The sequence below is a fragment of the Silene latifolia genome, chromosome 10 (genome assembly GCF_048544455.1).
Source record: "Silene latifolia isolate original U9 population chromosome 10, ASM4854445v1, whole genome shotgun sequence".
Taxonomy (NCBI): Eukaryota; Viridiplantae; Streptophyta; class Magnoliopsida; order Caryophyllales; family Caryophyllaceae; genus Silene; species Silene latifolia.
In genome coordinates, this window is record NC_133535.1 from 160,706,591 (window position 1) to 160,719,757 (window position 13,167).

A 13,167-nucleotide genomic window follows, 5' to 3' on the forward strand; every position below is an offset into this window, starting at 1 on the left:
TAAACAATTAATCGAATTGGGGCTCCGCGCCCGGGAGGGCGCGGCGCAACAACTAGTTAACTAAAATTCCGACAAATAACTCAAAATGCCAATCGAATTAATCATAATTTTTGTCCAAATTAGCCACAATCTCGGCCAAGCTAGTCAAAATTGTAGTAAAAAAATGAAATAAATGTGTTAGTAGCTAATCAAAACAATTGGCGGTGGTTAAATATAGTAAATAATGTAGGTTCAATGCCAAAAATAATGTTTTCGAGTTAGAATTTTGTCTAATTTGATCGGATTTTTCAATTTGGTAGTGTCCGACAAAAGTCAAGAAAATTTAGGTAGTTTCTCGCAAAATTAAAAACTTTAGGTAGTATTTATGATTAGGTAGTTTTTGATAAAAAACTCAATAACAAATAAACTAAATTGAGTGTGAATGATCAAATTGCTCATCAAGGTCATTCTTAAAATCAACCTTTATGGAGCTTTCCTCTCATCTGGAGTAATTTACATCCTTCAAATATTATACTACTAGTTTAACGAACAATAGATATTAAATACATATGCAATCACGGTAGTAGTCTATTTGTACAGGGGAACGTTCCTATCTTTGTGAAGCAAACAAAGAAAACAATTTATCGTAGCTAGACGCTTACAGAACTTGAGACTCTGGCCACTGGACTGGGAAAAAATCTCCCTTTCAAGACGATCATGAGAATATAATCTCCTTTTGGCAGATTGGGCAATTCTGGGGAAAAACCACATCGCGAAAAATCAGTCATTAAGAAGATTTAATCGCAAGAAAAAGACGTGCATCGACAGGTCCCACAAGTAGTAAACATGCTCAAATGCTCAACAACGGGATCGCTTAACAATATCCATATATACGGAGTAGAAGATATCGAAAGCAAAAACTACCAATCACTATGTTCATTGATAGTGTAGATCTAGAATAGCCGAGCAAGCATATTTTCATGTTCACATACTACTCAACTGATTTTTAACATTTTGAATTAGATCTTTTCATGCAGGTAGTGTGGTTATTACAGTTACATATACACCCCTCCCTATTATCTACTAAAGTCATCCAATACCCCTACCCACCAACAACCCGCCTACCTGGTTGAAAATCCACTCATACTCTCATCAACCCTAAATCTGCCTCAAACCCGCCTCCTCCTTCTTTGAGATTTTTGGGGCTCTAGAGTTTTCGGGGATGGAGTGGATTTTCCCATGTGGTGGGATTTGGGAGTGGTTTGGACGGATTGAAGAGATTTTCGCAGGTCGGGAACTATTTTCATGAAAGGGCAAGGATTGTGGTGTTCTAGGGCTGGATGCTGTCGGTGGGAAGAGCTGTTTTCTGGGACGGAGGAGAGATTCTGGAGGGTGGTTGGCGGTGGTGGCCTGGATGGTGGTTGAGGAGGGTGGCGGTAGGATGGCTTGATAGATAAGGAGATAAGGTGAAAGTAAAGGCAGGGTAGTAATTGGGGATGCCTAAAACGAGTAGAATCTGCCTAATGAGGAAATGCAAAGAACACAAACGGCCAAGGAAACAAAACGTAAGAAATTACGCAAGGAATTAGCTGAATCCGAACGGGTATGATGTAATAAAGCAAAAGGGCTTACTAAAGCAGTTGTAAAATGTGAAGTAACTGCAATTCAATGCAATTCTCGATACAATTTAATAATTTATTACAAGTCTTGGAAATAGTCTTTTGCAGGCAAGACTGTGTATACCTTTTAGACCATAACCTAAAATACCTAATAGCTCTTCACACACTACCCCCGACCCTGGGGTTTGCCTGACCCTTTACGCCATAGGTTAAAGTTTTTGTTGCTGCGTAAATTTTAGACCATAAACTAGCAATTGTCCCCTCCTGCACTAATGCAAAGTAACGAATGTTTTAAACTTTAGGTCAGGGTTGACTGACACAAGGTGAATGAATATTGAACTATGCAATGCTACCAACGTCAACGTTAACGTCACGCCAATGTGTACAGCACTTCCATATAAATAAATCGTTCCCAAGTTGGATGCAGCATTCCATTGCCAAAACATAAATATGTACATGGACATGCAAATGAAAATTCAGTGGCTATTGACACATCTTCCCCAAATATTTGCACACAAGTTTGTATCAAATAAAGAGATGGATCACGTCGACAAGGGATACCATGACAACTGACAAGCTTTACATTGTCATCGATCATGCAAAGGTTCACGCAGTAGATATTCGTAACTAGGACAATAAATATGGAAAAGCTGAAATATAGTAGAAAGAAAGATAGGGCAAGTAATTTACCTTATTTAGCTTCAGCCAAGAGTGTATACAGTCTGAATGATATTTATGTGCACAAGGCAAAGTAGTCACGTGGTCCTTGTTCTTGAATGCCGCTATGCAGATCACACAACTAACAAAGCATTGCATCATCAGTAAACTATATCGGTATCACCCCACCTAGTGCGCGATAAGGAGGGGTCAGGCACGCAATGTGATTAAATTACAAAGAACCAGGTTCTAATAATGTAATGCACAAGAATATCTAAACCTACATTGTTTACACTCTAAAGAAGTCTATGCTATGCTCATAAAGATTACGTAATGTACCATTTTGGTAATTAGGTACTCGCTACATTAATGTGAATTCACTACATATTCCGTCACTCAATTTAAAATTTTTGAGTTCAGTTATCGACATAATTCACTCTCTATACATTTGGCATATATATCCTTCACACTTGCCCTCTTTTGAAAACTTTGCGTCATGTAGATGTAGTTTAGTATATATTCAGAAGTCAACATATAAAATCATACCAGTGATCATAATATGCGTGATGGTTTCAGATACACCAACATTAAACATCATCCCACAGACAAAAAACAAGCAACAAAGGACATGGAAGTGGAGAAAAACGATAAATGCGTAGAAGACAAAAGAGGTCTCACGGTGCAATATCTAGTCTCTTTGAGAATAATCCAACTTTATATTTGAAACATGGCAAACTTGATATCTCCCTCTCGGACAATCCTTTGTTTTCCCTGCCAATGGACTCCCCTAAGGATTGCAGTTCCTGTCATGTACACAATTTTAAACCAGTTGAATATTTCAAACTCCAAAATTCTAACACAAGAAAGTTTGGGTTGTTTTGGTAATACTGAAACTTCCAGTACTACGACAAAAGGTCAGAGGTAGTATAACAAAAGGTCGGAAAATAATTGTCAAGATAAGAAGATGACATACGCTAGCTTTATGTGGAAACTATCATTAGCTGATAGCCTGAAACCTAAGCTGAAACCTAAAACCTTAAAGGCGTTGTGGTGTCAATATAACACGAAGGGAAAACAAATCCCTAACTTACCTCATAAGTCATTTGATCTGGATCAACTTCATCTTCCTCTGCTGCCTGCGAGTGTGATATCATTATAATCTTCGTGAACAAGGCTATGCGAATGAGACAATAAATTCATGTGATAAAGGCTCCTAATCAAATTACCGAGACAGATGTACCCCCAGCAGCATGTTCAGTATTTCCTGAATGTCATGAGAAAAAGGTAAAGGTAAATACAAATCCTGTCTATATAAGGAGTTATGAATTTAATTTGCTTTTCAGTCTGTAGAAGTGTAGAACATATTTACATGAATGGATTTCTTTGTTTACAAATTCTTAAATGAGATTTACCCCTTTTCATTCCAACATATCATAATCGGCAATTTCAAAATTTACTCCATCTAGCATTCTAGCTAGGAGTCTAGGATCGATTAAATCCTCCGAACAAGAAGTAAAATAGGCTAAAGATTCCTTTAACAACACACTACGACAGTCAATAGGTCCAACAACAACAACAACATCAGAGCCTTAATCCCAAAATGATTTGGGGTCGGCTGACATGAATCACCCTTTAGAACCGTGCATGAGTGAACGCACACCTCAAAATGCGAATAAAATAGAAAAGGAAAAATGAAAAACCAAAGGGAGAGTGAAACATAATACAAAAGTCAAGGTAAACTTATACGGAGTAGGTTTTAAAAATCGAAGTCCGGAAATCTCTATTATAAAAACTTAAAATTTAAATCGAGAATAAAGATTTGAAAACCGAAGAAAAATTTAAGGGTCCGGAATACCTTAAAAGTGAACCAAGTAAAAATATATAAGAGAGTTGTTGGTAAAAAAGGTGTAATAAAGGAGAGAGGAACAAATAATTTTTTTAAAAATTAAATAAAACCCCTAAATTGAGGAAAGAAAAAAAAGCTAAAAGGAAAGTAGCTAGAAGGTGATGATATACATAAATTGAAAATTTGGCTCAACCAATACATGGAAATTCATAGAGAAGTAAACAAGCACATGTAGAACCGGCACTTATGTACTACGAAGTATATAAGACACTCTCAAAACAAAGCATCAATTATAACTCCACATTAAATTCACGAGAGGCTTGGAGTTGGAGAAGGCAGACATGCTGGTTTGATCTACAACATCGCATTTCCACGTATAAAACTGTTGGACACGGGTGCATGTTAGACTGTACAATAAGGTTATTTGCGAAAGCTTTCATGGTTTTTGCCTACAATTAAGTGATGAAGTGTCATGACGGAAATAGGCTGTGATGTATGCGACACAAGGTAAAAGTGGAGTGTCTAATGTAGGTTGGCAGACCAAGACATCAAGGAACTCGCAACGACACTCTTTAGCGTCATCAGGTCATCATTTAACCTCACTTAGTTGTTATATACGGCACGATTCTCCCAAAACAAAATTGAAGACCTTCAGACCCTCTATGACAATATGATTTAGTTACCATTTATGGAATTTGACTTCAAATAGCAGTTAATCACTTATGCCCAAAATAATTTCAGGAGTGTGGCAACCTCTAAGTTCACTAGGCAACATTACTATCTAAGGTAAATCAGATACTGTGATGGAAAATTGATGTAAATGCCACTGAGAAACTTCTTGTAACATCACCTTAGTCATCCTCCATTTACATAAATAATAAATCAACTCACTTACAGCCTTGATATTTTATCGGGCTCTGTCAGCAATTTAGTAAATAATCCACCTTTTAAAGCCGCGGAATCATTCCATATACTTATTTCAAAGATCCAAGTATAGAACGGAAGAAAAATCAGTAAGCTCGCAGAATCATGACCAACCCTACCACACGTAAAGCACGCGCCTTATCTAGTTGTGCCAAATCATATATTACTGGGCCTCCTGATTCAAGGGCATACTAGTTGCACATGGGAGAATAAAGATGAAACTTATAATACTTGTCAACATAGTTCCAAACTTATGCATGGCAGTAGGCCACTCGACAGACCACCGCCATGATTTAGAAATGCATGGAAATTTTAATCAGAAAACATGAGATCATACATCATAACCATGAAAGAACTTATAACACATGCCAAGATTGCCAACATATTAACACATGCCAAGATTGCCAACATAGTGGTATAAGTCTTGACAGAGGTTCCAAACTAATGCATGGCAGTATGGCACTCCAGAGGCAATGATTTTAAGGTACATGGAAAAGTTTATGCAGAACATTAAAATTTGCTAAAGCTGTTAAAAACTACACTCATGTATACATTAAATAACGTCAATTAATATAGTTTTAACGATGCCACAATGATTTTGAAGGTAATGATAAATTGATAAGATCGACATTTGAGCAAAATGACTTTATTATAGCAAGGGAAAAATTGGCTCAATCACTCAAAACATGGAAATATTGATATACAAGTATATAAGCACTGGTAGAACTCGCAATTATGTAAAGGACTATATACGCATAAGGTTTGTCATATGCTATGTTGCTCGGACTCAGTTATCGTCTATTTTACGGAAAAAAAAAATAGCTAGTCTGCTTTTTAGGTATGCCTGATGTCAGTGGCGGATGCAGGATTTGACTAAAGGGGGGGCACACCCCAAAAAAAAAAATTTTGCGGACAACTTTTATACATTAAAATTTTTTCATCGTCAATACATAATAATATAATCGTAAAGAAAAAATATATCAACAAACCCTAAACGGCTAAACCAAATACCAACAAGCCCAAGTGCATTATTTTAGAGGGAATATCCATTTTCGGCTGTAGAATTGGGGGTCCTGTGTAAAAAAAATTCGAGAGACCCCTTCAATTTGATATATTATCGTCATGAAAATAGTAAAAAAATTAACCAAAGAGTACCATAATCTTTATTTATAAGACAGTGGGAAATTTTACATGGAACTACTTCTAAAAGTGTATAATTCTATAGATATAAAAATATATATGCTTAACAAACAATATTAGTATGTAATTGGTGTGTTGGACAATCATTGAATATATTAGCCTAACGTCCCAGGTTCGAACCCTTGTAGCATCATTTTGAAATTCAATTAATTAAATCTAACTTTGAACATACAAAAAAATAAGCCAAACCTAACCATAGTGAGATTCGAACACGAGACCATCAGGGAAGTTTATAAGCCACTTACCACCAGACCAAGAGCATCATCATGCTAAAAATAGGCGCTCTAAATATGTAAACATATATTTTCAGTTTTTTTTTTTCTTTTTTTTTTTTCGTCACGTGAGGGCACGTGCCCTCACTTTCCCCTCCCCAAATCCGCCGCTGCCTGATGTTAAAGATATTTTAGGAATTTCTCTTCTAGAATACGTACTCGTTGGAGGCGTTAGATATTATGTAGATCGTTATGTAAATGGGTATCAACTATCAAAACCAGGCTTGGTTTTCAGAGTGGCTAATATAACACATGCCAAGATTGCCAACATAGTGGTATAAGTCTTGGTAGAGAGGTTCCAAACTAATGCATGGCAGTATGGCACTCCAAAGGCAATGATTATGAAGTGCATGGAAAAGTTAATGCAGAACATTAAATTTTTTTCTAAAGCTGTTACAAAATACACTCGTGTACGCATTAAACAATAAATTACTATTGTTCAATGATGCAACAAGTATCACGAAATCGGATATCCCGAAGCATCCTTAATAATAGAAAGACTTTATGACACGGAAGGGGAAAAAGCGGGGAGAAAAAAAAAACATTTTCATCCGAGAATATTTATCCATAGTTGTCGGAAAAACAACTGGCACGGGATAAGCCGGGTATGTGGAGGGAAACATAAGTGACATAGAAAAAAGGCAGAGACAAATTGTTCAAATGAAGAGTGAAAAAATGTTAAAATGAAGGCAATATACTCTGGAACTTTAGCATTGAACATAGGATTCTGATACGGAATACTACTTACTGGAAGAAATATGCACTGGTTCAGAAATAGCAACATGCTCAACTTCATCATCAAAGTCTACCTCTTGAAGAGATCTAGCCAAAGCTTCATCCAAAGCTAAATCATAGTCACCACTACCAGACTGTGAAGATTCTCCCCATGAGTGTCCTCGGCTGCTACGAGGTTCATTATCAGAAGATGTAGCTGTTAGGTTGACACAGCTTATCTTCAGTGATTGATAGAGACTTTCCTGAAATTTAAATCAAACAGAAAAGCTGATTAACTCAGGTACCAGCTATTGTCAATATTGCTAAAGTCTTTGGTCAGCCAAAAGGGCAAAAATGATCTCTTTTTTGGGGAGCATAACATGGTATTAAATCTAAGTTTGAGACTTGATTTCGTAAATGGTCCCTAGAGGCTAGAGCACGATCTCAGTCCATAAGCCACAACTGCGCCAATACCACCCCAGAATACAGTCCCGGTAATAATGGAAACCTTTATAGCTCAATCAGAATGTTGTGACTTGTGTCATGGCCCAGATTTAATACCAAGGCGAAAAGGGAGGACGGGTAACCTGATGCTGAAGAGCTTCCTCAACAGAAAGATCAGGGAACAAATCTGCCAAATTTTCTTCAACCTCTGGTGGGAAATTTTGGTTTAGCCACGGCTGGCTCGCCATCATCTACTGAGAAAAGATTGCTTCAGCCCTCTTTTTCAACTGTTTACACTCTCACTCTGGTTTCATAATATTATCGGCATGAGAGGGAATAATGGACAGCGCAGAAAATATGTGATCCATCTTTGAAAATTTACAATCAATAACAAAAAAAAAAGTACCTCGTGAAAGAATATAACTATGCCTTCCAATAGTAGAATAATCTTTCCTGTTCGCAGATACCACAGATGAAACTTGCACAAATAGCTAAAGCTAGCTCAGCCCGCGGATTATAAGGAAAGAAGAACTCGAGCAAAGAACTGAAAAACAAATAATAGTTGGTATCAGTAAGTTAAAATGGATTGTGCCTTTGCATTTGAAAACCAATCCTGAAACAAGTCCTACCTGAAACTAAGTTGTATATCCGAAAATCCCTAGGAATCGTGCAGCCTCCCCGACAAGTCAAATCTGTCAATGCCCACAAAAAGCAAGGCTGGTATCATAAAAACATACACCAGGAAAAATTGTGTAAAGCATGATCATGGTTAAATGGAAAGGAAAAAAAAAAAAACGGAGATCGCCAAGATGAGGCCATGGAATGATCTCAAATCTTAGAAAGCCATTTCCTTTCATTTTTTCATTACACAAAAAGACATAATTGAAAACATATAATGCAAAAGTGTTACCTTTAATGAAATATAAGTGTGCGCCCTTCTAAAGAATCTCCCTTTTCTCGTTACCTTCAAGATATCTTAACAAACACCAAGATGCGGGTCCATAATGAGCAATTGGACGAGGGATAATAAAGAAGGTTACGAAGAAGACATCCAAAGTAAATTTAAATAGTTGGATTTCGTAATGAATTTGAATTTGAATTTGCTTTTGATGAAGCTATTTTGTTATTTGACCAAGAATTTGGACTTCATGTCCATAATATCACTGTCCACAGACCTTACCTTACAGTGATAAAGACAGACAAGCATATTAAACTTGGATTCTAGATATGCCACGTCCATGAACGCAGGAGGCATACGAAAAAGACCTTGTTCAATTCTTATATTCCTTAAAATATGTTGCAAAATCTTATTATGGACCATATTACATCAAGTCAACCACCAACTATACCATGAATATTCCAGGAAAATCATTTCTCCTAGCATCAAAACTACACTCAACCAGGAAACACACAGCAAATCACAACTTATAAACTAGGATATATATTACTAAGTCAACCTTTTTTGCAGTGTACAAATTGTCACTTAACACCACCTCATTTTATAATACTACGGAGTATATTAACTACTACCTCCGTCTCAATCATCTGTTTACCGTTTTTATTCTTTGTGAGGGGGTATTTTAATCAAAGTTAAACAAATGACTTGGACGGAGGGAGTATATTATCTCACACGACGGTCTAACACAAACAAACTCGAGAATTAACTGATAATCATGTTGGTGAATTCAATAATTTGGGTCTCTTTTACAATAATGACCCATACAACGATCTTAAGCGAGACCAACTACATTTCTAGTGAATTTCCTCGGACAATCATAGTAGTTTCTTCAAACAAGCTTGTCCCCTTGAACAACCAATGGTGACAGTAAATTTCTGATTTTGTCTGACTTTGTCATATATTCCATCATTTCATATAATCAGCTGAAAATGACCCTTTTTCCACAAATCAATTATTCACGCAACACAGAAAAACATTATCTATTTATTCTTTGGGAGCGGTATTTTAACCAAGTAAACAAATAATCGAGACGGGGACGTAATTAATCATTAACTAGATTAAAACCTTAAATTATAAAGCAAAATGCACTAAAAACCCATCAAATCTATAATCATAAAAGCAAATAATGATGAATGTGAAATACCCAACAAATTAAAAATGCAATCCTGTAGATCATCATCATACTAAAATCATTTCAACTGATAAATAAAGAGATTAAAAGTGAGTAAGTGAGGAATTACCTGATGAATTTAGATAAATTAGGCGAAATTATGAAATGGGTTGGATAAAAGATAGCATCTTGACCACAAAATCACCAGATTTCATGAAATAATTGAGGTATTCAATTATGGGTATTTGGTAATTTTTGGTTTCATGGATGAAAAAAAATAATTTTAGTTGCAACACTCTCATATCTCTTTCCTCTGTGTCACTGTCCTAGTAGTTAAGACATTGACCTAAAAGTCAAGATTTTATGAATTTTTAAAGAAGTAAAAAAAATAAAAAATAAAAAGGGAGCAAGTTTGCAACAAGTGTAAATTTAGAGATGTTTATCGGGCCTATAAAATAAGCGGGCATAGACAAAGTATTTTAAGAAAACTATAACAGAATCCCCTATATACTAAAAGAATAGGAGAAGCTCTAAGTTTTCCCGCCTAAAAGCACATTTCCTATTTTGATAAAATCTCTTATTTACTTTCCTGTTTTGATATAATCCCTTATTTAAAATTCGTCTCTAAGATTTTTGTGATAAAAAAATCGTTCTTTGTATACTAAATCGTACCTAAAAAATATGCTAATAAAAAATTTATAAACAATTTCATTAATTTTGTTTAAAAATATACACATTCATGACATTACTCAAATTTTTGGATTAGTTTTATAGTTAATTTTTTTTCTAAAAATAAAAATTCTATAAATACCGTGCATTTATTGCGCGGGATCTAAACTAGTAGCCTATTAATTTGTCTCAAACCTACTATTTATGAACCGAAAATTTAACATGAGCCCGCCAAACAGGCATTTGTTCACTTCTAGTGTAATCATGAGTTTTTTATTTTAATAAAAAATTGGAGGCCACCGAGGTGGCAATCAGGTTAGTGGGGTAATTAGGGGGAAACCTAGAAATAAAATTTTAGGGTAATGAATTTTTCCCATATTGTTTTATACTTATGTTAAGGTCCATTTTAAGAATATTGGGTCACAAAACTCGATAATTTATGGCCCACTGACAAGCGGGCTTGGGCCGGACATGGGTTGAGTTCACGTTAAATATTGGGTAACAAAACTCCTAATTGTATATGTGGTTCACTCACATGTGACATCTCTGGGTTTCCCATATTGTTTTATACTTATGTTAAGGTCAATTAAAACACTTACACGTAAACATGAGACTAACTCATAAAAAAGATGTCACATGTAAGTGAATCACATATACCAATTAGGAAAGGAATTGACCACTAAATAACCAGTTGATTTATCCTTGTAGACTATTTCTCATCCTGATGGGTGCAGAAGAGATACATACATGTATCCAATGTGATATCAGAGCCCGTGGTTAGGAGTGTTCACTAGAACAAACCGATAAACCCAAAGACCGTCCATCCAATTTTTCCAAACTTAGATACAGAACCTGATTGGACCGCGCCGATATGGTCCGATCCTGTATGATCCGACCCTGCCCAGGTTAGGGGTTTAGATTAGTTTTAAAACCACTTTTTTTTTGTCTAGGTCAGACGGAATCGAAAACCGTTGGCCGAATTTTCCAGACTGGAGGTTCAGATCGGATGACAACCGATGAGGTTCATTTTGGCTGGTCCGATTTACTAGTCCAACCCTTGAACAACCTTACCCATCCATGGTTGTGACATAGGTTTGATGAAGTGAACATTATAGCCCACAAACTATTGAAGCTCATAATTGAGACTCAATCAATAATTCTATACGATATCTATCTAACATTATAAATGCTTGAAATGGCATGCCAAATATTTCAGTCTTAAAATCAAAGTCATTCAAATCAAAGCAATTGTTGACGACCATAGTTTGAGTATGACATTTTCCCAACTATAAAGTCACGTTGACTTGAAAACAAGATTCATATTCAATCATTATGAGCTAATTGCCATTTCCGTAAGCACCAACATTTGGGAACATTGCAGAGAGATCATCCATAGCATACTCCTGAAGATTCTGGAAAAAAAAAAATCATCACTTTTATTTAGAAGATCCCTCGTTTAAAAATAATAGTACACGTAAAAAATTATTGCATATGTGACGTTTTTATTATTATTATTATTATTATTATTATTATTATTATTATTATTATTATTATAGGAGCCAGAATCTAGTTATTTTTTGTTTCAGTTTTTCAATCATGTGTTATAGGGACATGTTTTAATCATTTGTTTATTTCTGATTAATAAAATATTTCTTGTGAAAAATATAAAAGGTAAATAAATAATTAAGACGAAATATGTGCTAATACAAATTGATTACAAGTATACAAATAATTATTTTGGCATTTCATAATTCAAAATGTAGAAGTAAATAAATGAAAAATAAGATATATATACCATGGAGAAATCATCCAAACTGTTAAGTCCCCAATCCTGAGGAGTTGGTGCTGCCCCAGCAAAGTCAAAGTTTGACATATCCTACAAACAAAATAAATCAATAAATTTGTTAAAAAATTAGAACTAATCAAATATAAATAAATTACATTAATGATTAAAGACGAGATATAAATATCGATTATAACATATTAGAACTCGAAAACTTAAATGACAAATGTAATTTTCGCAAAAGCAATGAAGTTGATATAATGTCTAATCAGTGATAAGTTAGGATTCTGGTTAGGAGAGTGTAGAATTTAAAATAATAAAAAAAAAAAGTCAAAATTGTTTCATTTAAAAATGGAAAATGAGTTGGCATTACTGGGTGTCATCCAATTTTGGCGTCACCCTCTCACATGCAATAAGTGGAAACCCCTTTAATAAAGGATGCATGTGAGAGGGTAGCACGCAATCTCGGCGTCACCCGATGGCACCCTTTCATTAATTATCAAGTCACGTACCTTGTCAAGAGCAGCCACGGGTTGATTAACCGGAGAAGTTGAATTTGAATTGTCAGCAGCAGCAGCAACAACAACAACTTGTCCAGCTGAAACATTGTCTATGGTGCCAGAGTTGTTCGAGTTTGACAAGTTGTTTGAGCCGGATTGATCAGTCACGGGTTGAGCAAAACCCGTGCCACCATTCATGTCAGCTAAGTTAGCCAATGGAGTAATTGGAGAGACGACATTGTTCATGCTGGCCGACACATTAGCTTGTGGATAAATGGTAGGCATCACATTCTGGTTCATGCCCATGGGCATGCTAGTTGGTGAAGCCAAATTATATCCGCCACTGTTCATGTTCATGTTCATGTTCATATTCATATTCATGCTAACCGGTGGAAACATGTTGACACCATTGTTTGGGTCGAAAACATTATTCACCGGTGATCCACCCATCCCGGCATAAACATTGTTCATGCCGGACAAGTTAACCGGTG

At 35.7% G+C, this 13,167-nt stretch overlaps 1 protein-coding gene across 3 annotated transcripts; it reads right to left on the reverse strand.

The window, feature by feature from the left end:
* Positions 1-444: 444 nt before the first annotated feature.
* LOC141606730 (E3 ubiquitin ligase BIG BROTHER-related-like) lies at positions 445-10,067 on the reverse strand. Of its 3 annotated transcripts, none has more exons than XR_012526793.1 (11): positions 9,855-10,067; positions 8,566-8,630; positions 8,285-8,347; positions 8,062-8,199; positions 7,799-7,959; positions 7,246-7,474; positions 3,482-3,519; positions 3,347-3,391; positions 2,934-3,058; positions 2,289-2,444; positions 445-733 (listed from the first exon to the last, which is right to left on the reverse strand). XR_012526793.1 is itself a non-coding variant. In XM_074426002.1 (11 exons), exons 5-11 carry the CDS (start codon positions 7,904-7,906, stop codon positions 695-697), a joined length of 693 nt encoding a protein of 230 aa, XP_074282103.1. In that variant the 5' UTR covers positions 7,907-7,959; positions 8,062-8,199; positions 8,285-8,347; positions 8,566-8,630; positions 9,855-10,067; the 3' UTR covers positions 445-694. The 3 variants fall into 3 exon arrangements, 2 of the variants coding, with proteins under 2 accessions (XP_074282103.1, XP_074282104.1); XM_074426002.1 differs by having other exon boundaries at positions 2,289-2,397; XM_074426003.1 differs by lacking the exon at positions 8,566-8,630 and having other exon boundaries at positions 2,289-2,397; positions 9,855-9,944.
* Between the last annotated feature and the right edge of the window lie 3,100 nt (positions 10,068-13,167).

What these genes read in the sequence shown, in the direction of transcription:
- LOC141606730 (XM_074426002.1), bottom strand. Translation starts at nt 7,906, where the DNA reads ATGATGGCGAGCCAGCCGTGGCTAAACCAAAATTTCCCACCAGAGGTT. An exon ending in CAGATCAAATGACTTATGAG is followed by an intron (nt 3,059 to 3,346) that starts GTAAGTTAGGGA and finishes TGTACATGACAG; the next exon opens with GAACTGCAATCCTTAGGGGA. An exon ending in CTTGGCTGAAGCTAAATAAG is followed by an intron (nt 734 to 2,288) that starts GTAAATTACTTG and finishes GTTTTTCCCCAG; the next exon opens with AATTGCCCAATCTGCCAAAA.